This window comes from Lontra canadensis, unplaced genomic scaffold (assembly GCF_010015895.1).
Source record: "Lontra canadensis isolate GAN:19392208 unplaced genomic scaffold, GSC_riverotter_1.0 scaffold26, whole genome shotgun sequence".
NCBI lineage: Eukaryota > Metazoa > Chordata > Mammalia > Carnivora > Mustelidae > Lontra > Lontra canadensis.
This window is the reverse complement of record NW_022631020.1, coordinates 3,118,049-3,143,099: the sequence shown is the minus strand read 5'-3', so window position 1 is coordinate 3,143,099 and position 25,051 is coordinate 3,118,049. Positions and strand designations below refer to the sequence as shown.

Genomic DNA, 25,051 nt, shown 5'->3' with positions numbered 1-25,051 from the left:
ACTGTTAACAAGAAGGCTAACATTGAGTCCACATGGAAGCAACTTAAGAGTAAGGTAGTGGTATGTTCTTTTCAAAGAAGAAAGGGAAAGAATTCTAACGTCTTAGCGCAGCACTTTTAACCATCATAGTAAATTGAGAATTATTTCAGAAGCGCTATGTAAATTTCTCACAACTCCATTATTTCTTTACACACTTACGTAATTGCAAGAAAGAGGAACATAGGTGTTTCTCAGGTAATATTCCTTTAAATTGTTAGAGATTTAACCAAAGGGCATTAATTATAGGCTAACTTACCCTGATATCCAGAGACAATTTTCGAAATACACCTCAGGACCTGATAAATAGATTTCTTCTATTTTTTATTCCCTGTTTCTCTGTTTCCTTTTCATTAAACATAGTCAGGACTCTACTCTGCCATCATACAGAACTGCATTATACTTTATTATTTGTTGGATTTCTTGGAGACAGACCACTTTACAAACATAATATCAAAGATCTGTTAGAAAGTAATTCTGCAACCATCTGGCCCAAACTTGATTCCACAGCATTCTAAAAAACTGGCTGGGAGGCCTCAGCTTAAAACTCTCATATGTAAAAATACATCACTTACTACACAGTTCATCCTATCTTGAAATCACTCTCATTGTTAGATGACTGCTTTACACACAGAGATAAAAAGCAGCCTTCTCTTATCTTAATGTGTATCGGCTCTCATTTTTTCTCTCTAGAGCAAAGATGGTCAAACAAAACAAAACCTAACAAACCCAACCAAACTCTACCTTTGCCTATCGGAACAGGTCACTGTGAACCCACTGCAGATGCCCCCGTCCAGGCTATATTTGCAAGTCCATATTTGCAAGCACCGTCCTGGATCAGTCTCCCCTCCTTTGTTATAATCCTCAATGTAAGCAAAAGCCTTGATGTTGTTTAAGCGAGTGCAGAACTACTCTCCTCTGACCTGGGAATTACACTCTTATTCATGCAGTGAGAAGCATCAGTTTACACAGTCCCGAAAAGGGTTTTGCCACTTTCTTAAAAAGGTGAAAAATGGAATAGCTTGCTTTGAGAAAAGGCAAAAAACCAAGATGAACCCCTGTGTACGTAAGAGTCAGCAGGGTCGAAGGCAGCTTCTCAGCACAATGCTTAGATCCTAACAAAAGACAAACTCTTAACAACAAGACCCCGAGTCAAGTAGCAACATACAAATTCACTATGCAACCACCTTACCAAAATTACAAATTTTGCTACTTTAGGAATAAAGTCAAGAAAATAAAATATGCTTATTACCTTCTTGGGTTAAATAATACATGTTCTCTGCTATTACAGCACTCTTATCTTGTGAATCCAAGAAATAGAATGTGGAGAAATCTTCAACATCAGCAGTTACTGAAAAATTTTCATATTAAATGTTACATAACCAATTAATAAAACATTCACAACTCAATAAGCATTTGTAGAAAGTATATGGAAGGATTATTTTACCTGATGTGGATATTAAATTAAGGTACTGCCATTTTGTGTGCAAAATCGAAGGATTTACACTGGGTACGACATTCTTCTTCTCCATAAGGAAATCAATTACATTTGTTTGATCATTTAATACGCCCTACAACAAAAAAATACTACTTAGGTAATCTAGGCAATTTATATGCATATATTTTAAAGTTTTGCACAGAATACACTTAACAACTACATCATCTAAATAAATAAGTAATGTAGGCAATTAGGATTCATACAATAAATTTCATAACAAATTTGCCTGTAAAACTTTGAATTTTCTTTCCAATTAAGCAATTCTTGATGTAATTATGCATAGGTAAGCTTAATTAACTAATTACTACTTTTAAGTTAATTGCTAAGTGATCAGGATGGAAATTTTTGCCATGAAAAGATATTTTAGTACAGAAATCATTTTTAAGCATCATTTATCATGTATTTTCTCATAAGGGCTTACCTACCGTCAAAACCTCCCTCTGTAAATTTATGGTTGCATCCATCATTCTGTGAAGAACATTTGTTTCCAGCTCTGCAGCATTCAGCTGCTCAAGCTTAAAGGGTTCTCCATTATAAAGGGCTTGAGGCAAAGGACCCAGGCCATTCATCCTGTAAAAGCTTGCTCCTTCCTGTTTAGTTCAAAAATGCCAGAGAGTTAAACTGAATATGGCTGTCTGGAAAAGAAATGCATATGAACACTGCCATAGTTTTATACACCATAGAAAAAAATGTGAACGTTGCTCATCGAACCTGTCCTTTCCAAACATTTTTTAAAGGAATTCACCCACATAGAGCAAGAATCAGGAAGCTTTTTCTGTAAAGGGTCAGCTAGTACCCATTTCAGGCTTTGTGGGCCATCCGGGTTCTGTCTCAACGACGCAGCTTTGATGCCCTCCCTAGCCCAGCCATGAATCCCAACACCCGGATGTGGACCCACAGCAAGGTCCCGAGAAAACGGTGTATGTAGCACCAGGCAGTGGGCGGGCAGGATTTGCTGACCCTCATATAGGGCATAACATTTTTTTTTTTAAGCCACCATTTACCTGTATCAGAGTGTCATTCATCCCTGCATTCATTTGTTTAATAAACATCTACTGAATTCATGCCCTCGCATTCACTAGATGCTGTGAATGCAGAGCTGAGAGTCTGCCCTTAAGAGGTTCACACAGACACAAAACAGAGCCAGGAAGAAAAGTCTAGCCAAGCTTGAGTAAGGGGCGGGGCAGTGGGAGGGAGTGGCATGGGAAGTCTTAAAGGATGAGTAAACATTTGCCAGGAAGACAAAGTGGAAAAAGAGATTCCATGTGAAGCGAGACAGCACACAGAAAGGAATGGAGGGGGAGAGAGAATACAGCGTATTTAGGCAATGGCCAGTAGTTTTCTGTGTCTACCAAGGGCAGAGTTACATATGCGGGTGTGGTCAGACCCAGGGGCAGAGGCCAGATCCTGAAGGTGCTCGACACCTGGGTTTGATCTTGTGAGTGATAAAGTGAGACTAAACAATTCATTTGCTATTCACAACTATGTATTATTATAATTATTATTGCCAATGCGCTCAAAATCACTGTGAAGCTAAATACTACCATTACATCCATCTCACAGATGATGACATATGACAACCTGCTGAGCCATCCAGCTGCTGCATTTTATTAAAAAAATTTTTTTTTTAATTTTTCACGTTTTTATTTAAATTCCGGTTAGTTAACAGTTAACTGTAGTTTTAGTTTCTGGTGTAGAATCTGGTGATTCATCACTTACATACAACACCCAGTGCTCACCGCAAGTGTCCTCCTTAATATCCATATCCATCCCCCATTTAACCCATCCCCCTGTCCACCTCCCCTCCAGCAACCCTCAGTTTGTTCTGTTGAGAGTCTGTTTCCTGGTTTGTCTCTCTAATTACCACATCTCTCTTTTCTATGCCCCCTCTATGTTCATCTATTTTGTTTCTTTAATTCCACTTAAGAGTGAAATCATGGTATTTGTCTTTCTCTGACTGACTTATTTCACTTAGCATAGTACTCTCCAGCTCCATCCATGGCGTTGCAAATGCAAGATTTCATTCTTTTTTCTGGCTGAGTAATATTCCACTACTCCACTATATATATATATATATTCATTCCAATATTCCACTATACATATATATCGCATCGTCAGTAGATGAACATTTGGGCTCTTTCCATAATTTGGCTATTGTTGATAAAGCTGCCATAAACATAGGGGTGCATATATCCCTTCCAATCGGAATTTTTGTATCCTTTGCATAAATACCTAGTAGTGCAATTGCTGGGCGTAGGGTAGCTCTGTTTTTAACTTTTTGAAGAACCTCCACACTGTTTTCCAGAGTGGCTGCACCAGCTGGCATTCCCACCAACAGTGGAGGAAGTCTCCCCTTTCTCTCATTCCCACCAAAAACCAGCATTTTGCTTGCGTTGCTACTGCATTTTAGAAACAAAATTTGTCCTTAGAGCTCTTTTACCAAGAATCTGAACTCTTAATCACTATATTATCTCTGCATTTATTGGGCACTTAGGGTATATGAGGCTTATGAATGCATATAAATAAAATGCAAATTCTATCCTTTAATGTAGATGGCTACATTAAAAACAAGGGTGAACACAGCATCCAGGGCTACCCAGGAGGGCATGGTCAATTCCATCCAGGAAGAGGGTAAATAATGGTAAGTAATATGATCAGATTTGCTCATTTTAAAAAAAGACAACGGTGGCAATGGTGAGAAAGAAGGGCATGGGAGAGCGTGCCCTGGGAATGTTGGTCAGGGACTCTTGCACTAGTGTGGGAAGGAAAAAGCAAGAGCCAAAACAATTCGTCGTAATGTGCAAGGGAAGAATGAGGCAGTTTCTGAAACACTCAGCTGGCTGGACGGACAGAACATAACAACGTACTGTTCGGGACCGTATGAGAGAAGCAGCAGCTTAGGATGACCATTAGGCTTCTACCATTGGTGGCCAAGGTGAATGATGATGCTAGCTTCTAGGATAGGGCATAAAAAAGAAAAAAACCGTTTGGGGCCCCAAGGAAGGTGATGATGGGCTTGTTTTGGATTCTTTTAAGATGCTTATGGGCAGGCCTCCAGGTAGCTGCATACATGGGTACGGACCCCAGAAAGAGGTCTCTGCTAGAAACACAGGCCCCCTAATTTACTGTGTTACTTCTAATTAGGCAACCTGTCCATTCAAAAAGCTTTAATTACCACAAATAAGACAATGACACAGAATTTTATAATTTTAGCCCTGTTAGACTGAGTTCCTAAACAGGCTTAATACCTAATCTAACTGTAGCTTTAGTCTCCCTCAGAAATGTAGTCTTAACCATCCGTCAGGAATTTTTCCATCAGATCAGTACCAATAAGTCCGCCACATGGGCACTCTCCATCCCCGAAGAAAGATGAGGTAGTCTGCCTGGCAAGACTCTTTCTTTTCCCCTAAGGAAAAGCCACTCACGGAAACATTCCCTTTCTTTGACTAGTAACATACCCGCCCCACCTTCCTTCTCTAAAACCTTCCACTTGGTTTAACTCCTCAGAACATCCCCCTGTTTGTTAGATGGGATCCTGCCCTAGTCAGGAATCATGTTAAAAAGCCAATTTGATCTTCAAAATATACTTGGTTGAATTTTTGTTACCGAACAGATCTGGTGCCCGCGAGCTCTTTGATTTCACGGTCTTTCTTGCCATTTGTAAAAGCTGTGGGGCAGTTTCTGTTGGTTCTTTTCTGAGCTACAGACAACCCCATACACTTTCACCTTCCAACAATCGCTTCGGAATAACGCACAATGCCCTTTCAAAATACGGCAGGGCATGGTCTCTTCACTGCTTAACATCCTCTCAGATTTTTTACCGTTCCCAAGGTCTTTGACTGTTCTGAGCTCAATTTAATAGTGTTTACTGTGCAAGCTGGCCCCCTACTTCTCCAGCTCACCCTGTGAAGTTCCCTCCACGACACAAACACAACACCTGGCTGTGACCCACACAGAGGCAACAGTAGCTTCTCATAGGTCTTCACGACTCAGGACCTCCTGACATTTTTTCTCTGGGAGGTTAATTTCCTGTCGCTTTCTTGTTTTCTTGCATCCAGCTCCTCCTCCTACTTCAGGCCTCAGAGATGAATTCCTCTCATCCATCCCCAGAGCACTCCTCCCTCATCCTACATGTTGTGTGTCTGGTGGCCCCTCCCAGGCAGCACTCATGTCCGTCAACCTCAGGGATTTCATTGTGTTCTTTCTCTGATGCTTTCCTTCCCTTTGTTTTCTCGGTTCTTTCTGAGTCTTCTGGATTGAGACTCTACTTGTTTATCATTTATTCTTACATTCATTTCTTTGAATTTGTCTCTCTGTTCTATTACATTTTTTTTTCTAAAAATTTTCAAGAGACCTTCTTGTGCTCTATTCTTTTACATACTGTGCTTTGAACATTGTAAGTTCTCAATAAATAATTATCTCTTGAAAGGGCAAAGTTTAGAGGAAGAGAGAAAATTAGAGGAACAGGAGTTTGGAGAATGAAGGCCTAAACTTGTTTATTTTGTCATGGAGGAGTCAGAATGACTTTCTAGGCCCGAAGAGGAAGATGGACAAGGGGCTTAGGAGACTGACGAATGTCTAGAATAACGTTTGGGAGGGGAGGGAGTGGGGAGACGAAGCATGACTGAAGGGCTCTCATGTAACACAGAGTCTGGTCTAAATTAGAGGTTGGAGAGATTTGGGAAAGATGGGCCAACAGGAGACTGAAGCTGTAGATCACAGGGAAGGAGAGCAGTGAAACAGCTGGAAAGGGAATTATGTACTCACACACTTAAAAGAAAATAGCAACTTCTGAGGAGTGTTTGGTGTCCTTAATCTTTACAAAGATACTTAACACTCTTAACTTTAGGAGACAATGACTGCAGACACTTAAAAACTAACACTACTTAAATACTCATTTCACTGCTTTACTTTTTAAGAGTAAAAGTGGGTTTCTGATTAAATATGGTAGATTTATCCACACATATGCTCATCTGTCTTCTCCTCACATATTTCACTAAAGTGAGAATATAATGATAGAAAATATGAGCCCACAAGGGTAAAGGAAAACAAGAGAAAAGATAAGAAGCAGGTAAGCAAAGTAAAAAGGGGAGTCACATCTGTGCAGACAGAAGAGAACACGAACATTTTCAGCATCCCTGGAGACACCTGGTGCCTCAGAGGGAGGGTGAGAGTAGAGCGCAGACACGCCCCAGAGTCTGCACTCAGGGCAGTTGCCTCTCAAGGCCCCTTTCTCAATGCTGCAAAACCACAGTGTCCTGCTTTTCTTTCTTTCTCTCTCTCTTGCTCTTTGTTTCTTTTCTTTCCTTCCTGAGGGCGAGTGGTGGATTAAAAGATTAAAAAAATTTTTTTATTCTGTCCAATTAGCCAGCATATAGTACATCATTAGTTTTTGATGTAGTGTTCAACGAATCATTAGTTGCATATAACACCCAGTGCTTATCACATCACCTGCCCTTCTTAATGTCCATCATCCGGTTACCTCCGCCACCTTTCCCTCCCTTCTATAACCCTCAGTTTCGTTCACCAGAGTCCAGAGTCTTCTGTGGTTTGTCTCCCTCTCTGATTTCCTCCCCTTCACATTTCCCTCCCTTCCCCTGTGATCCTCTGTGCTATTGCTTATGTTCCATATATGAGTGAAACCATATGGTAATTGTCTTTCTCTGCTTGACTTATTTCACTCAGCATAATCCCCTCCAGTTCCATCCATGTTGAAGCAAATGGTGGTTGTTCATCCTTTCTTTCTTTTTTTTTTTTTTAAAGATTTTATTTATTTATTTGACAGACAGAGATCACAAGTAGGCAGAGAGGCAGGCAGAGAGAGAGAGAGAGAAGGAGGAGGAAGCAGGTTCCCTGCTGAGCAGAGAGCCCGATGCGGGACTCGATCCCAGGACCCTGAGATCAGGACCTGAGCCGAAGGCAGAGGCTTTAACCCACTGAGCCACCCAGGCGCCCCTTGTTCATCCTTTCTGACGGATGAGTAATATTCCATTGTATACATGAACCACATCTCCTTTATCCATTCATCTGTTGGAGGGCATTTCGGCTCCTTTCACAGTTTCGCTACTGTGGATATTGCTGCTGTGAACACTGGAGTGCAGGTGTCCTTTCTTTTCATTATGCCTGTATCTTCGGGGTAAATACCTAGTAGTACAATTGCTGGGTTGTAGAGTAGCTCTTTTTTTTTTTTTTTAAAGATTTTATTTATTTATTTGTCAGAGAGAGAGAGAGAGAGAGAGAGAGCGAGCACAGGCAGACAGAATGGCAGGCAGAGGCAGAGAGAGAATCAGGTTCCCTGACGAGCAAGGAGCCCGATGTGGGACTCGATCCCAGGACGCTGGGATCATGACCTGAGCTGAAGGCAGCTGCTTAACCAACTGAGCCACCCAGGCGTCCCGAGTAGCTCTATTTTTAACATCTTGATGAACCTCCATACTGTTTTCCAGAGTGGCTGTACCAGTTTGCATTCCCACCAACAGTGTAAGAGCATTCCCTTTCTAGAGGTGTCTGGGTGGCTCAGTCAGTTAAGCAGCTGCCTTCAGCTCAGGTCATCATTCCAGGGTCCTGGGATCAAGCCCCACATCAGGCTCCCTGCTTAGTGGAAAGCTTGCTTCTCCCTCTCCCTCTGCCTGCTGCTCTGCCTACTTGTGCTATGTCTCTGTCAAATAAATTAATAAAATCTTTTTATTTTTCCAGTGTTCCAAGATTCATTGTTTATGCACCACACCCAGTGCTACATGCAATACATGCCCTCCTTTACCCACCACCAGGCTCATCTATACCCCCACCCCCTCCCCTCCAAAACCCTCAGTTTGATTCTCAGAGTCCACAGTCTCTCATGGTTCATTTCCCCCTACGATTTCCCCCAGCTCACTTTTCCTTTCCTTCTCCTAATGTCCTCCATGTTATTCCTTATGCTCTGCAAGTAAGTGAAACCATATAATTGACTCTCTCTGCTTGACTTACTTCACTCAGCATAATCTTCTTCAGTCCCATCCACGCTGATACAAATTTGGGTATTCATCCTTTCTCATGGAGGAGTAATATTCCATTGTATATATGGACCATATCTTCTTTATCCATTCGTCTGTTGAAGGGCATCTTGGTTCTTTCCACAGTTTGGCTATTATGGACATTGCTGCTATGAACATTGGGGTACAGATGGCCCTTCTTTTCACTAAATCTGTATCTCTGGGGTAAATAGCCAGTCGTGCAATTGCAGGGTCATAGGGTAGCTCTATTTTTAATTGTTTGAGGAATCTCCACACTGTTTTCCAAAGTGGCTGCACCAACTTGCAACCAACGGTGTAAGAGGGTTCCCCTTTCTCCACATCCTCTCCAACAATTGTTGTTTCTGTTAATCTTTGCCATTCTAACTGGTATAAGGTGGTATCTCAATGTGGTTTTGATTTGAATTTCCCTGATGATGGTTAATGATGATGAACATTTTTTCATGTGTCTGTTAACCATTTGTATGTCATCTTTGGAGAAGTGTCTGTTCATGTCTTCTGCTCATTTTCTGATGTGACTGTTTGTTTCTTGGGTGTTTGAGAAGTTCTTTATAGATCTCGGATACCAGTCCTTTATCTGTGATGTCATTTGCAAACATCTTCTCCCATTCTGAGGACTCTTAGTTCTGTCGACTATTTCCTTTGCTGTGCGGAAGGTTTTTATCTTGATGATGTCCCAAAAGTTCACTTCGCTTTTGTTTTTCTTGTCTTTGGAGACATGTCTTGAAAGAAGCTGCTCTCGCTGATGACGAAGAGGTTACTGCCTGTGTTCTCCTCTAGGATTTTGATAGATTCCTGCCTCACATTGAGGTCTTTCATCCTTTTAGAGTTATCTTTGTGTACGGTGTAAGTGAATGGTCGACTTTCATTCTTCTGTATACAGCTGTCCAATTTTCCCAGCACCATTTACTGAAGAGACTGTCTTTTTTCCATTGGATGTTTTTTCTTGATTTGTCAAAGATTAGTTGATCATAGAGTTGAGGGTCCATTTCTGGAGTCTCTATTCTGTTCCACTGATCTGTGTGTCTGTCTGTGTGCCAATGCCATGCTGTCTTGATGATCACAGCCTAGCTAACACGAGCCAACAGTACGTTAAAAGGTTTATCCATCACAACCACATGGGATTTATTCCTGGGATACAAAGGTGGTTCAGCATTCGCAAATCAATCCATGTGATAGAGCATATTAATAAAAGAACCATATGATCCTCTCAATTGATACAGAAAAAGCATTTGACAAAATACAATATCTTTTCCTGATTAAAACTCTTCACAGTATAGAGATATAGGGAATATACCTCAATATCATAAAAGCCATCTATGAAAAGTCCACAGCGAATATCATTCTCAGTGGGGAAAACTGAAAGCTTTTCCCTTAAGGTCAGGAATACGAAAGGATCCCCACGCTCACCATTACTGTTCAACATAGTACTAGAAGTCCTAGCCTCAGCAATCAGAAAATGAAAAATAAATAAAAGGCACTTAAATCGGCGAAGAAGAAGTCAAACTCTCTCTCTTTGCAGATGACATGATACTTTATGTGGAGAACCCAAAAGACTCTACCTGCAAATTACTAGAACTCATACGGCAATTCAGCAATGTGGCAGGATATAAAATCGATGCACAGAAATCAGTTGCATTTCTGTACACTAACAATGTGACTGAAGAAAGAGAAATTAAGGAATCAATTCCATTTACAATAGCACCAAAACCCATAAGATACTTAGGAATAAACATAACCAAACAGGTAAAGGATCTATACTCTAGAAAATACAGAACATTTATGAAAGAAATTCAGGAAGACACAAAGAGATGGAAAAACATTCCCTGCTCCTGGATTGGAAGAATAAACATTGTGAAAATATCTATGCTGCCCAGAGCAATCTATACTTTCAATGCCATCCTTAATCAAAATACCATTGGCATTTTTCACGGAGCTGGAACAAGCAATCCTAAAATTTGTATGGAACCAGAAAAGACCCCGAATCACCAGGAGAACATTGAAAAAGAAAACCAAAGCTGGGGACATCATGATACTTCAAGCTTCATTACAAAGCTGTCCTGCTTTTCTTACTCTCTGCTGAAACGGAATCACAAAGGCTAGCCTGGGTGATGACAGGCAGAGAAAGGGGATGGAGACCAGGCAGGAGATTAAAGGAATGTGCCCATCCTTCATACCCAGGTGGTGACCACACCCTGGTCCCACACATACCCTGTGCTGTAACCTCTGATATGTGCACCCTTTCCATCCTCTCGTCGGCCACAGGTCCTCCTCTACAATCAAAATAAATAATTCTTATTTGAAGAATCTGCTTTAATTGAGGAAGTCAGCTCAGCTCCTTGGGGGAGGCTCACCAAAGCACAAGAACCAAGTATTCGTTATCAGCTTTTTAGAGTTTCATACGTACGTGTGAAAGATAACCAGGTATCATAAGACATTTGACAAATGCTTCAAACACAAAAGACAGAAATCAAAATGAATGAGAAAAGGGAAGCTGTAGAAGGCAGAGATAATGCAGGGAGGAGAACAACACATCACAAAATTAACACTCCTAGATAAAAAAATATATGTTGTGTCCATGAAAGAAGAGCTAAATGCTATAAAACAGGAAGAGGATACAAGAAAGATCTGCAGAAAATTTTTAAAAATTGAACAAAAAGGACAAAGGTATAAAAAAAGAAGAGAAAGCAAATAGAGACTCAACTGAGAAGATTCAGAAAGGACAAGGAAAATGAAAGAAAGCATTAGAGAAATAAATTCCCAGAATGAAGACAAACCTTCAGAAGGAGTTCATCAAATACCCAATACCCTGAATGAAAGAGGACCAATACGAAGATACGCCAGCATGAAACTTCCAAACACCAGGGAGAAAAAGATTCTAATAGCTTTCAAGCTGGGTAAATAAACACATAATTAAATAAAGCAGAAAGACAAAGGAATTAAAATCAGAATGATATCACTGGTCTTAGCCTACTAGGAGTTAGGAGACAGTAAAGACAGCCTCCAGAACCTGGAAGAAAAAGGATCACCCAGTCCAACTGCCAATAAGATGGAAAGGTAGCATAAGCTTTTTAATCATAAAAGAGTTAAAATAATTTTTCTATCACGCATGTTTACTTGGGAGAGGAGTAAAATTAGAAATAAATCAGAAACAGAAAAGGCACAGTGCTCACAAAACCAGAGATAAAGCAGAGACCTACAACATGAAGGGCAATGGCAGACCCAGAAAGGAAGCTGTACTCAGGTTCACGTCCATGAACAGCATGACCAGTTCACTTTAAGGAAAGGGTTGGCATCGCTACGGAAGGGCATTCTAGGGGTTGGTGTGCTTGAGGAAGGTGCTGGTTTGTTAACTGATGTGTTTATTTGTAAGAAAATTTTTAGATAGGTTATCTGACCTATCTATTGACTATCTGGATACATTTGCAATAAGAAGAATACTATGGAAAATGGGTTAAAAAAAAAAGGAGTCATTTTTAAAGTTTAAAAAATAGTTGCTAAAAAGTGGAAAAACAATCATAGTATTTGACTTACTAAGCAAGGAACATTTAAAAAGTCACATACACTAAATATTCACTTATCCAAAAAGTATTAAAAACAGACCTGATAATCAGCTGGTTTGCACTGGACAGGCTTTACCACTTCTTGTGTAATGAAACACATCTGTAGCAGCTGGAAAACAGCTGCAGTCCTGGGATGGTGATCACCCAGGAGAAGCACCTTGACCTCTTTCTCAGACCATTCAGACACTACAGGGTGACCGTCAGCACGAGGGCCTAAAGACCCCATTCCAGCTCTGGGATCTGCTTCTGATTCACTTTCTGGCTGCTCTTGAAGCCACAATGGTTTTTAAATTTTTTTTTAAAATTTTATTTATTTATTTGACAGTCAGAGATCACAAGTAGACACAGAGGCAGGCAGAGAGAGAGAGGAGGAGGCAGGCTCCCCGCTGAGCAGAGAGCCCGATGTGGCACTTGATCCCAGGACCCTGGGATCATGACCTGAGCCGAAGGCAGAGGCTTTAACCCACTGAGCCACTCAGGCGCCCCAGTTTTTAAATATTTTAAGTAATGCCCCTGGACTTGGAGAGACCAAGTGAACATAGGGAGGTAGAAGAGAGCTCAAATCCCAGTTACTGTATCAGGAACTCAGCAAAAAATCTACAACTTCAGATGTGCAAATACAAAACTGGAGGAATACAAAAGAATAAAATTCCTTTTCTTGAAGTAGTTATAATCCAGTTGGAAATGACATTTGTATCCACATATGGTTATGTATAAGAAAGGCAATTAATGGGAAATGATAAAATTGAGTTATGAGTTCCAATATTTAAGGATAACATGGTTATTCGGATGACATTTTTATGGCAATTGATAATAAGTAGTATGTTTTGGCTGTATAAGATCTCAAATTCATTTGTATTACAGCAGATGTTATTGTTATTTTTACCTTCAATAGACATGAATAAATGAATTCATCTCTTTCCACATGCAAGTTAAGATTATGAGTATTTTAAACTTTTTAATCAATATATTGCAATTAAATAAACAGCTTGAATATTTCTGACCAGCTATTCTTAGGAAGGTATTTCATTTTAATGCACTTCATAGCTTCAGGTACATAGGTGTTATAAAAGGCATTAAACACTATAATAAACTTGAACCAGAAAAGGGTTCTTAAGAAACAAAGCATACATAACTTAGTAAAAAAAAAACTCAGTTAAGAAGTTTCAGATTCATATAAAAAAAGGGCAAATCCACCAGAAAAAAATTATTCTCGAATGAGAACTGATTCTTGGTATCACCATCATGCATCTCAGTCATGCTTAATAGATACGATTCTTGCACAAGTGTCAGTCCCTAAAAAAGTTAAGGTCTGAACAGAAACTGTGCTCTACCACTGAAAGAAGAAAGAAAAAGAAAAACAGAGCATGTAAGGTCTAAGTATGGGATTGTGTCCAGGACTCCTATCATTACCACTCACCATCAGCTGATATTAAAATCCAAATGGTGCAACCTTTTGCTTTCAACCTGTGCAAACAGGATCCTTAATACATAAAAACTCCCCAATTTTCTATTCCATGAGTTTACATAATCACTACAGGATATTTGTGTTCCTTCTCCCCCAAAGAAGCCCCGAAGAGTACTTATTAAAAATAATTTTCTTCCTAATCTCCTTAGTCCCATGGTAATTTTATTAAAAGAGATGCCTCCATGCAACTTTGGCCCTAAAAGAAAGTTCATCTTGGTTGCTTTTTAGTTTTGTTTTTAATTATATGAAAATATAGTAATGAAAAATATCAATGAAACTCGTTCTCAATTCAGAAATTATCATTTGGAAAACCATTCTTCCATAACTAAAAACAATCCTTATTACTACCACACTGGCCTTTCGATTGCCCAGAGACCACCAGACCTCTGGCTTCCTGCTTCCTGCTGTCTAAGCAGCCAGCTCGCTCCCCAGAGGTCTTCTCCGGGGCTACTCTTTGGGCCTCTTATGACAATGCCACGTGCAGCTCGTAACACTTCAACCTCACAGCACTTTATCCAGCTACCTTCTTTCATTCATGTGCCTGGTATTTTGGACTTTTAAAAACAAAGAAATTGATGCTCCTGTAAATTTATGGTAGGCAACTCCAGCAGAAACTCGGTATCATAGCCATTTTTATACATGGCTTCACTATACCACCTTTCCTAGCCCCCAGAGCAGCAATTTCTAAAACCTCAATGCTCCCGTGAAGTTCCATCTGACCGCACAACCCTCATTCTCAGATGGCCTTGGCTCCACAGTCATTTCATTCAGTAGATGTTTACTGAGCACTGCGCCCCCCAAGACCCAGCAGGAGACAGGGGCCCTGCTCCCAGGGAGGATGTGGTCCAGGGGAAGGCAGGGAAGAACAGGCCACTGTAACCAGCATTGTATGCAGGAGTACACAGCAGGGTTTTTACATGTGGCATTGGCATGAGCAGCTTAATCTCAGGTGGAGGGTTAGAAAAGACTTCCCAGAAGTTCTTCCCAAAGTGTTACTTCCCCCCCAAAGTAACATTAAAGCCAAGAGTACAGAGGCTAGAAGAGAAGGGAGGCAGGGTGCCGGAACCCAGGGTGGGAACAAGCACGTGAAGGCCCTCTGGAGAGAAGGAGGAGCCCATTCAGGAACCTGAACTAATCTGCCGGCCCAGGGAGAATGGAAGAGCAAGGGAAGAGTTGAGAAAGTGAGGCTTAGGAGTTGAACGGGCCAAGTCAGGTGGGACATTACAACGTCAGGGATCCTAACCTTCAACTGTTAGCATGGAGACCGACCTGCGGCCTAAAAACCCTTATAAAATGCAAGAACCCATCTAAAAACCTTGATCTGTATGGGCGTGAGAAATCCGACCCCAGTGATGCTCCATCTTCCCAAGTTTGCTTCTTGTCCTAGCATTTCTCTAAAAAGCCAGGTTTCCATTTTTCCTAAGAAAGTACAAATTACATTCTTTAAAATTCTGCATTCAGAGTGCCCAGGGGGCTCAGTCAGTTAAGCCTCTGCCTTCAGCTCAGGTCATGATCCCAGGGTCCTGGGATCAAGCTCCCCATCGGTCTCCTTGCTCAGTGGGGAGTCGGCTTCTCCCTCTCCCTCTGACCCTCCTCCCTGCTTGTGCTGTCTCAAATTTTAAAAATATAAATAAATCAATCTACATTTAAGTCTCCTATCCTGTAAATCCTGACAATTATATTTTCTCGTGCTTTCTGAAAGGTCAATAATGGCGATCTGAGCACTCATACACAATGTGCATCATTCGGGGGTCTTAAACTTCCCTTCTTTCTGAGGGTCTAAAATCCAAATCATGAGTTAACTATATTGAGATCATTTACTCATGAGATTATAGTAAAAGTTTCTTGGATCCTGTTTTCGAGAATTCGCATTTCAATTTACCTTTCTGCCGTTATCGTATTTAGAGTGAATGCCCAAAATATCCCAAATATTAGCATCTGGAAATAGCTTTAGGAGGACACTCTTCACATGGTCCACGGTGAGTATATTGTCATTCTTCACTCTTTGGTACATCTGTAGAAATAAAGATCCTACAATTAATTTTCATCTTATGGCGATCAGTTTTCTTTCTTTCGCGGAGCGTGCAGATTTATATAAAGTAAAAACATACTTTATACTTTATAAGTTCTAAGTTTACCACATATGTGCATGTATACACACGCCCTCCACCCACACAGAGAAATAAATCATTTTAAACACACAATATATCTCCCAATAAAAATGGTTTTGTGAATATCTTGTGGTTTTCAAAAAATACTGTAACAAATTTATGTTATGTTCCATTTTGATCAAACTAGACACTGTGCTTCTTAGTAAAATAATGGCTCCCTTTTCTTTTTCCTTTTTTTAAAAAAGAGATTTTATTTGTTCTCTTGAGAGAATTTTATTTATACCTCTTGAAAGAGTACAAACAGGGGGGAGAGGGGAAAAGCAGGCTCCCCGCTGAGCAAAGTCTCCTATGTGGGGCTCGATCCCAGGGCTCTGGGATCACGACCTGAGCCGAAGGCAGATCTTAACCATCTGAGCCACCCAGGTGTGCCAGCTCCTTTTATTTAAAAAGGTATATATAAAATGTATTTTTTTAAAGACTTTACTTATTTGAGAGAGAGCACAAGCAGAGGGAGAGGGAGAAGCAGGCTCCCCGCTGAGCAGGGAGCAGGATGCAGGGTCCAATCTCAGGACACCAGGACCACGACTTGAGCTGAAGGCAGATACCCAACCAACTGAGCCCCCCAGGTACCCCCCATATAAAATATTTTCAATGGCTTATTTCAGAAAGGTTTTATTTTCATTCCTGACTGCTCTCCAGTAAAGACCTTGACTAGGTTCCTTCTGTCCCTCCATTCTTCCCCCCGTCTGAGATGCTGGAAGCACGGCACATGATGTAAGCTGTAGCTCCTCTATTTTCCTGTTTCATTTCTCCCTCATCACAGACCCTCTCCTAAGCCCCCCGCACCCTGCTAGGCATGGGGGGAGGGATGGCTCTGCATGGAGAGAGAAGGCACCTCTGGGTAGATGCCTCAGCTGAGACATAACCACGAACACCGAGCTAGAATGAAGCCATCCTGGGGAAAAACTTCCCGACCAGAAGAAACTCGTACTTACAAATACCATCAAGTAGCTTTCTGATACAATGTATGTCTCGCCTCTCAAAAGTTCATGTTAGGCCACTTTTCTTCTACGAGAGTGACATCGGTATCTGTTTTCACTAACCAAAAGAAATCCAAAGAGGATTTTCATTTTTATGAAAAATGGTAGGAAGTGGAAACAGGCTTCCGTGTTTGTTTTGCAGCAAGCAGTGAGAGCAGCCCCGCAGGCTCCGTCCCCACGAACTACAGCTCGGGATCCAGCGCTTCACCTGTGTCTGGGAACATCTGTGCTTCTCTCAATCATTAGCAACATGTGCCCTAAGAGTCAGAAAAGCCTAAAGGAGGTTAGTTTTTCGTTCTGGAAAATGTTCAAAAATTTTTCCGTATCGACTGATGATGACTGCTTCTTTCTTTCACATCATTTGGGCTTTATTACAGAAGGTTCAAAGGAACGCTCTGCTCAGAAGCGGGGGAAACCTGCTTCAGTTAAGAATGTTATTTTGAAGGGCTCCTGGGTGGCTCAGTCATCAAACATCTGCCTCTGGCTCAGGTCATGATCCCAGGGTCCTGGGATTGAGCCCCAGGAGGGACTCCCTGCTCAGTGGGGAGCCTGCTTCTCCCTCTCCCTCTGCTCGCACACGTTTGGGCACACACACACTCTTTCTCAGATGCGAAGAAATAAAATCCTAAAAAGAAGAATGTTGAGTCCCGATTCGCTTAAATCATTATTGCCAGAGACAATCCTCATATGAGGGCGGACAAAGCCCCATGTTATTCCTCATGATAAGGAACCAGCATTCTTCCTTTTCCTCTTCTCACTGTACACCGGATGACCTATTCCTTGAAGAAAAGGCTCAGGTCTATCATTAGATCCCACAGTTTAGTTTTACAAGCTTTTCAATTTATAGGCCAGTTTCCTCCTCATATCAAGCAGAGCATGCTATGATCTTAGCAACTGAGAAAACAAAAAGCAAAAAATGTTAGCCTTCTGTAAAACATAAATAGGGTTTAGAAACAATGAGATTTTGAATAAAGCAAAAATTATATATGAAAAGTTAGTGAGATTAGTCATCGTACAAATTAGTCATTTTAAAATAGTGGATATTCTTAAGCTAAGGCAGCTAGAATGTCTAGCATGAACTACTTATATAATGATTCAATCTTCTTATACATTTAAAAATTTTTAAGACTTATAGCTTGATAAGCAAAAACAGTAATTTGGGGTCTTCATATACATTTTATTTTTCCCTTTTTTAGCTTCATTAAGGTGTAACTGACAATAACACAGTAACACATTTATAATGTACAACACGATGGCTTGATAAACACACACAGCATGATGGGACTCCCACCATCAAATTAACTAATATATCCAACACCTCATGCATTTTTCTTTCTTTTTTGGTGAGAACCTTCAGATTCTACTCTTAGCAAATTTCAGTTATATAGTACAGCATTATCCACCACAGTCACCATGCTGGACATAGCATGTCCAGAACTTAGTCCTACTATAACTGCAAGTGTGTACCTCTGACCAACATTTCCCCATTTTGCCCAACCCCCGACCGACCGCTTTTCTACTGTTTCTAGGAGTTCAGCTTTTTTAGGTTCCACATACACGTGGTATTAGATAGTATTCATCTTTCTTTGTCTGATACATTTCACTTGGCCTAACATTTCCAGGTTCATCCACGTTGTCACAAATGGCAGGATTTCCTTCTTTTTAAAGTCTGAATGATATTCTGAGGTATGTATACATATATACCACATATTTTCTTTGTTCATCCACCCACTGATGGGTGCTTAAGTCATTTCCATACACCTTGGCTGTTGTGACTAATGCTGCAATAAACATGAGCGTACAGGTAACTGTTCGAGATACTGATTTCATTTCTTTTGGAAACAGCTGAAGTGGGATTGCTGGTTCATACTGTCATCCTATTTTAAAATTCTTGAGGAAGCTCCAGACTGTTTTCCATAATGGCTGCACCAGTTATATTCTCAGAGGGCTCCCTCCTCTCTACATCATGCCAGCATTTGGCATCTTGTTTGTCTGGTAATAGAACCCCCTACAGGTGTGAGCCGACAGCTCATGGTGGGTTTTGATTTGCATTTCCCTGGTGATCAATCAAGTTGAGCACCTTTTCACATATCTGCTGGTCATCTGTATGTCTTCTTTGGAAAAATATCCATTCAGATCTATTGTCTGTTTTTAAAAATAATTTTTAGAAGATTTTTTATTTTATTTATTTGACAGAGAGAGAGATGCAAGTAGGCAGAGATGCAGGCAGAGGGGGAGGGGGAAGCAGGCTTCCTGCTGAGCAGAGAGCCCGATGCGGGGCTTGATCCCAGGACCTTGAGATCATGACCTGAGCTGAAGGCAGAGGCTTAACCCACTGAGCCACCCAGGCACCCCTATTGTCCATTTTTTAATTGGGTTATTATTTATTATTATTTTGCTATTGAGTTATATGAATTCCTGATTATTTTGGACATTAACTCCTTACTGAATAGGTAGTTTGCAAATATTTTCTCCTGTTCCACAGTTGCCATTTTGTTGCATTTTGATGCAACGCTGCCATTTTGTTGCCCTTCTGATAGTTTCCTTTGCTGTGCAGATGCATTTTATTTTTATATAAACCCTGTTTAGTTCTTTTGTTGCCTTTTTGTTGTTAAATACAAAAAATCATCACCAAGATCAATGTCAAGGAGCTTACCCGTGTTTCCTTTCAGGGAACAGTTTCAGGTCCTATGCTCAACCTTTTATCTGTTTTGAGTTGAGCTCTGTGCACGGTATAAGACAGGGATCCAGTGCCATCATTTTGCATTTGGATATCCAGCTGTGCCAATTTACTACAATCCACTCCCTCCTACTCCTAACTTAATGTTGACAAAATACTGAATTTTTAGCTCCAAAACAGATCCATCTAATCCTCTGTTCCTTCGTACAATTACGGTGATATGTATTATATCTATATGTTAAAATGTTTTATTTAATCTTGTGCAATTTAAACACAATAAAATATATTCTTATAGCCTTTTGTATGTACCTATATATTTACATTTTATTTAAAGCTACCATTTCATTTCTTCCTGTGAATGTGAGTTACCATCTGGTGTCACTTCCTCTCAGCCTGAAGGATTTCCTTTAGCATTTCTTTTGACGCAGCAAGAATTCTTTCCATCTCTACCTGTGAATATTTTTATTTTGATCTTTTTGCAAGGATCATAGTTCATGTTAGCTCTTGTTCAACTTCTGAAAACTGACTTATGTCATGTATCTCATCGTTTTATACTTACATACTGTGAGAAGGTTAATCTGTTGACAATTAACTCAACATAGCCAAAGTTGAAGGCTTAAAGTATTTCTGCGTTCTCAAACACGCATTCAACAAATATTCATCAAGTACGTAACATATATTATTTTTAATCTTAATCTTGCAAGGTAGGAAGAGAAAATTAAATTAGTAAGTTTTCATATCCACTGTGGAGAGCTGAGATACACAGTCTGATTGCTTTACTCTAAAAATACTATACCGACTCTACCATAATTCTTTATCACATGTCAAAAACGTTCATATACTTATAATTTTGACCTTCTACTATATTCCTCTTTTTCCTGATACTTTATTTTCAAGTTATCTAATTTAGATAAAATAATTTGCTCATTAAAAGTAATGAAACAATATTAAAGAGATTTTATAATTCACATATTTTACTAAAAGGCTGATTTTGCTCTAATTATTCTAAATTAGTGAGGCTAAGTCATCTGAAAGATACAATACAACACATTCCCAATAGAAGGTTAGCTCAATCATGTTTTGGTTTTCTAGGGGGTACAAAAATTTTCGGGTGGACATATACATAGTTTGAATCACCACCAACATTCGCACACTTCAGACTGTGGTGGATTCTAGTATGCTATATGTATTCCTTCCTCATGCATTTTCCCCACTCTTTCCTCAAATTGCTTAGTACAACTGGTAGGCTACGGCACAGAAAGAACACTTGCATGGCGCGTTGTATTGAAATCTATGGTTTCAAGTGTAATCTGATTTTCCAAGATATTACAGTATCATGCTGAACATCACAGCAGATAATTCAAAAGGCCAGTGATTGCAAAGTATGAAGTCACATGCAAATTTATGTCTGATGCAAAGCGCTTCCAGAATGGAGAGTCAGTGGAGAGAACTGAGATAACTTAGGGTAAGGAGAATTTCAAAAGGTCATCAACTTTCTTAGTTTTGACTACTGCATCAATCCGTTCACCATAAGGTAGCTAGACTTCAATAAAAGCTACATCAGTCTAAGTCCCTTATAAATTCTTACACCAATCAGTTAATAAAAGTAATAGCCTGAGATACAAAATTGACATGTAACCTCCAGCACTATTTTACAGAACAGAGCGTATCCCCATGTCACTGAGGCACTGGCAGTTTCTGTGCCCAGGACAGTGAGTTCACAAGGTATTCAGTGGCTTTCCCAGGAACTGTGGGAGCAGGGCAGGGAGTACACAGGGCTTTGGTCATTGCACGTCCTCACTTTGAAGAAGAACCATTCCTTGTTATAATAGTGGGTGAAAGCGAAAGACCAATGAATTTTAAAATGAACAAAAGCTAGTTTCTAAGCTATGGTCTGACTTTCTTAATAATAACAATACGGGTTCTTTAATACATCTATTTCCACAATGGGCCATAACAGTTTCAAAACCTTAACTATGAAATAATCTTCCCATTTTGTATTGCTCTTTATAAGTTCTTGCCAATTTCTAACTTTTTTTTATACAATCTCTTTGTCAAATTCAGTACTCATCCAGCTATTTCTACCTAATTTGCTGTCATGAAGTGATCTCCTTCTCCTTTGAAATTCTCTAAGAAGGGTCTACATACTTTGTCATTTAGAATATTTAAGTTTGCAGTAATCTGTTTTATTCATGATTTTTTCAAGACCTCATTCAGGAATTCTTCCCTGACTAATCATTTTCTTGGAGTATGTTTTCCTTTAAACTTACATATACAATTTAAATTCCATTAGCAGCTGGAGAAACTCAAGCAAATTCATCTATTTTGGCAGCGTGTCAGCTAATTTCTGAAGTGGGGTCATTACGTTTTTCAGTTGGGAGCTGCAAGAATCAAATTCATTGTCTATATTAAGCCCCATGATCATTTTTTTACAAACTTTGAAAAATAAATAATAAATGATATTACAGTAATGCAGAAAAACCCACTCTACAGTCTAAAGAAATGATACCTAGTGCACTCACTTGTACTATGGAAATAAATGCTTGTGAGACATCATGTTCTTCTGCAATATAGTTGAAAGCTCGCCAAAGAGCAACGCCGACATCATCGGCTCCATCAACTTCATCATCTGTGTTAACAATGAACACAAAACCAATTCTGGGAAAAGAAGGTGAATAAGGAATGTCACAATTACCCCTTGAATCACAACCAACCATGATTTTTCAACATTACTAGACTACAACATCTAGATAGAGTGTGTTAATAGGGGGGATGAGGAAGTATTATATTGAAAAGGTTTGATTCGTAATGTCTAGTCACCAACATTCGCCTGTCTAATGGATTCCTCCAAACTGTCAAACTCTCTCTGGTGGTGATAATAGTAAATGATCATGTTTTTCCAGAAAAATAAAGGGAAAGTATACTCTTAACACAACCTCAGGGAAATGGATCCACCTTTCAGCACCCAAAGTGGTCAGACCATTCTCTCGGGAATGAACGTGGTTAATGAGATGACTGAGCAGTTCTGACTAACAAGTCTATCATAAAGGTCAGTGATGTTCACAACACGGCTGTGTTGTGTCAGGCGTTAAAGACCACCACTGCTTTCAATTCCACGTGAGTACTCTGCGGTACAACATGAACATCACTGCCTTTCCTTCAGTTGACCGTGTAATGTTATAAATTGACAATTACCGAAGAGGAATTTTATGGTAATAGAAAAGTTCAGCAAGTTTTACAAAATCCAAGGTATATCCTTGAGCAGGATCAATAAACAGAACCTAAAAGAAAGCATACAGTTTATAATCACTATTTTGCTTAAATATTTTGGAATTTTCATGAAATTCAACTTTAGTCTAGTTTCTGTCACTAAAAAGTAAGAAATTCAAGGTGCCATCTTTTTCTAAAGAAATGTCCAGCAATTCTAAGGAATTGTATATAAGAAGGAATTTCATAGGTAATAAAGGATTTCTAAAAGCCGCACATCTGAATAATACATGGAATTTAATATGAGATCACTCACCCTTTTTTTTGAAGCACAGCACAAAGTAAATTTTTTTAATAACAAGTGAAATACCTTATCCTAAATGTGCATTGGATTTTCTGTAATTTTTTAAAAAAGATAGTAACTGAATTTTGAAAAAAATAGCATTAATATAACTGCTCGCTCTACACTGCTATAGGAAATAACATATTCATTTTCTTTGTGGGGGAAAAAAAAAGCCCTAGCTAAGAAATTCCGCACATTTCACAGTTGTATCACAGGTTATTTAATATTGTTAACAATGAACTCATATGTGTAGATGATAAAGTGATATTCACACATTTTCCCTGAAATGTTAATAAACTTTAATCTTTAATTAGTTCTTATTAGTTCTAGAAGGAAAAAAGTTCAATCAAATTCCTTTCAGAAAATGTGACCATAACTCATCAATTTCATATCGGAACTACAAAACACATCTAAGGAGGAGGCAGATTTTGTGGCATTGCTGGCTTTGGATGTCTGGTCGGCCATGCCATCGCACACTTGCCGTATCAGGCAAGTATCTTCTTCCGTGTTACACAGATGCCTCTTCACCAAGAACAGGGTAATCCAAAAAGAATGCTGATACCTTCATAAAAGATGTACACAAAATGTCATATAAAACTCACCAAATTATGAAAATTACGCCTTACAGAAGGTATAGTTCCAGGGAACAAGGGCTTCAGAAGCTCCTGGCAACTTGCAGGCCATGTGACATACAAATCATCATTTTCTAGGTCATTAATCCACTAGAAAAGAATCCAAAAATCTGTGAAAGCTATATTAAACTAATACTTAAATCATTTCCAAAGCCAGTTTTCACTCTTTCAAAGTAAAAATACACAGAAATTTCTATATTTCTGAATAAATATAAGAAGCCAGTTGAATATTCTTTAAATTAAGGAATATATGACGTGCAACAACTTTATATTCCCATGGTCTTTTAGATTAAGCCTGATCCTCCTTCCAGAACAACTGACTACTTCTATTCATGTTTGGCTTTCATTTTAAAAACTGTATAGAAATTACTCTCCATAAACCATGTGGCAGAGACTAAGTGTTTATCTTAATTATCAGCAGTATAGGTCCTCCACCTCCCTTCTCAAATTTTAATGCTCAGACATAAGGAAAATGAAACATGACACCTTGAATGTTCGATTCTAATCAAGAACTATTGGTTTCTACTAGACTAAGCTGCCAGCCTGAAATAACGGTAAGAGCTGGGAAGACATAAACTACTGTTTAGACACATGGAGGTAGGGTCAACCAATTATCAAGAGTCAACGAGTTACAAGGCAGGAAGCTTGGGCTGAAGTCAGGAAGCTCCATTCCATCCCTAGGGACATTTTCCAAATTGCACCCTGGAAGAACTCATTCAAACAGAAAGTGACAGTCATATTGGGCTGCAAAGACAGGAGTCAAAATTAGGGTTGTCTAAATGGTAAGAGTTGAGGGGGCAGGGAAATCCAGAAGGGGCAGTGCAGGGAAGAAATCACAGTTCCTCTCTCTATATAAATTCCTCTCATTTGCTGACTAGGAACCTGCACGTACCCATGGCAACAGCCCGGTCCCAATACCATCAAAAAAATAAAAAAATAAAAAAATAAATAAAAAGAAGAGCCAGGGGGAAACAGACACTGGGACTTTGAAGCTGCAGCCACGACACAGTAATGAGACAGAAGTTGAAGTGTGAAGTGCTAAGGCTTTGGCAAACGCTGTTCTTTAATTTGAGAAACCGACAGGGCTAGCTGCCAGGTGTAAGACACAAAGAGGAAGAGCTCCCACGAAGCCCAGAAACGTGCCTCGGCTGAGCCAGGTGAGGTTTGGTACTTGGGCTGCCGTGGCAAACCTGACAAGCATTTGCTTCTGTAACTTTGCAGAGGCAATGTCAGGCTCCTCTCAAAAACTGCCATGCAGGGGCGCCTGGGTGGCTCGGTGGGTTGGGGCCTCTGCCTTCGGCTCGGGTCGTGATCCCAGGCTCCTGGGATCGGGTCCCGCGTCGGGCTCTCTGCTCAACGGGGAGCCTGCTTCTGCCTTTCTGCCTACTTGTGATCTCTGTCTGTCAAATAAAAAAAGAAAAAAAAAAAAAAAAAAAAAAAAGCTGCCATGCAAAAAAAAAAAA

General features: G+C 39.9%; 1 protein-coding gene across 3 annotated transcripts in view; it reads right to left on the bottom strand.

The window, feature by feature from the left end:
* Window positions 1-25,051, bottom strand: part of UGGT2 (UDP-glucose glycoprotein glucosyltransferase 2) — a 183,941-nt gene that overhangs the window by 74,377 nt on the left and 84,513 nt on the right. For all 3 annotated transcript variants that reach the window (XM_032864140.1, XM_032864141.1, XM_032864142.1), the window contains exons 13-19: window positions 23,559-23,678; window positions 22,602-22,687; window positions 21,929-22,064; window positions 15,458-15,589; window positions 1,960-2,124; window positions 1,484-1,607; window positions 1,289-1,387 (exon numbers count right to left, since the gene is read on the bottom strand). In XM_032864140.1, the coding sequence (XP_032720031.1) occupies window positions 1,289-1,387; window positions 1,484-1,607; window positions 1,960-2,124; window positions 15,458-15,589; window positions 21,929-22,064; window positions 22,602-22,687; window positions 23,559-23,678 (862 nt within the window). The remainder of the gene's footprint in view (window positions 1-1,288; window positions 1,388-1,483; window positions 1,608-1,959; window positions 2,125-15,457; window positions 15,590-21,928; window positions 22,065-22,601; window positions 22,688-23,558; window positions 23,679-25,051) is intronic.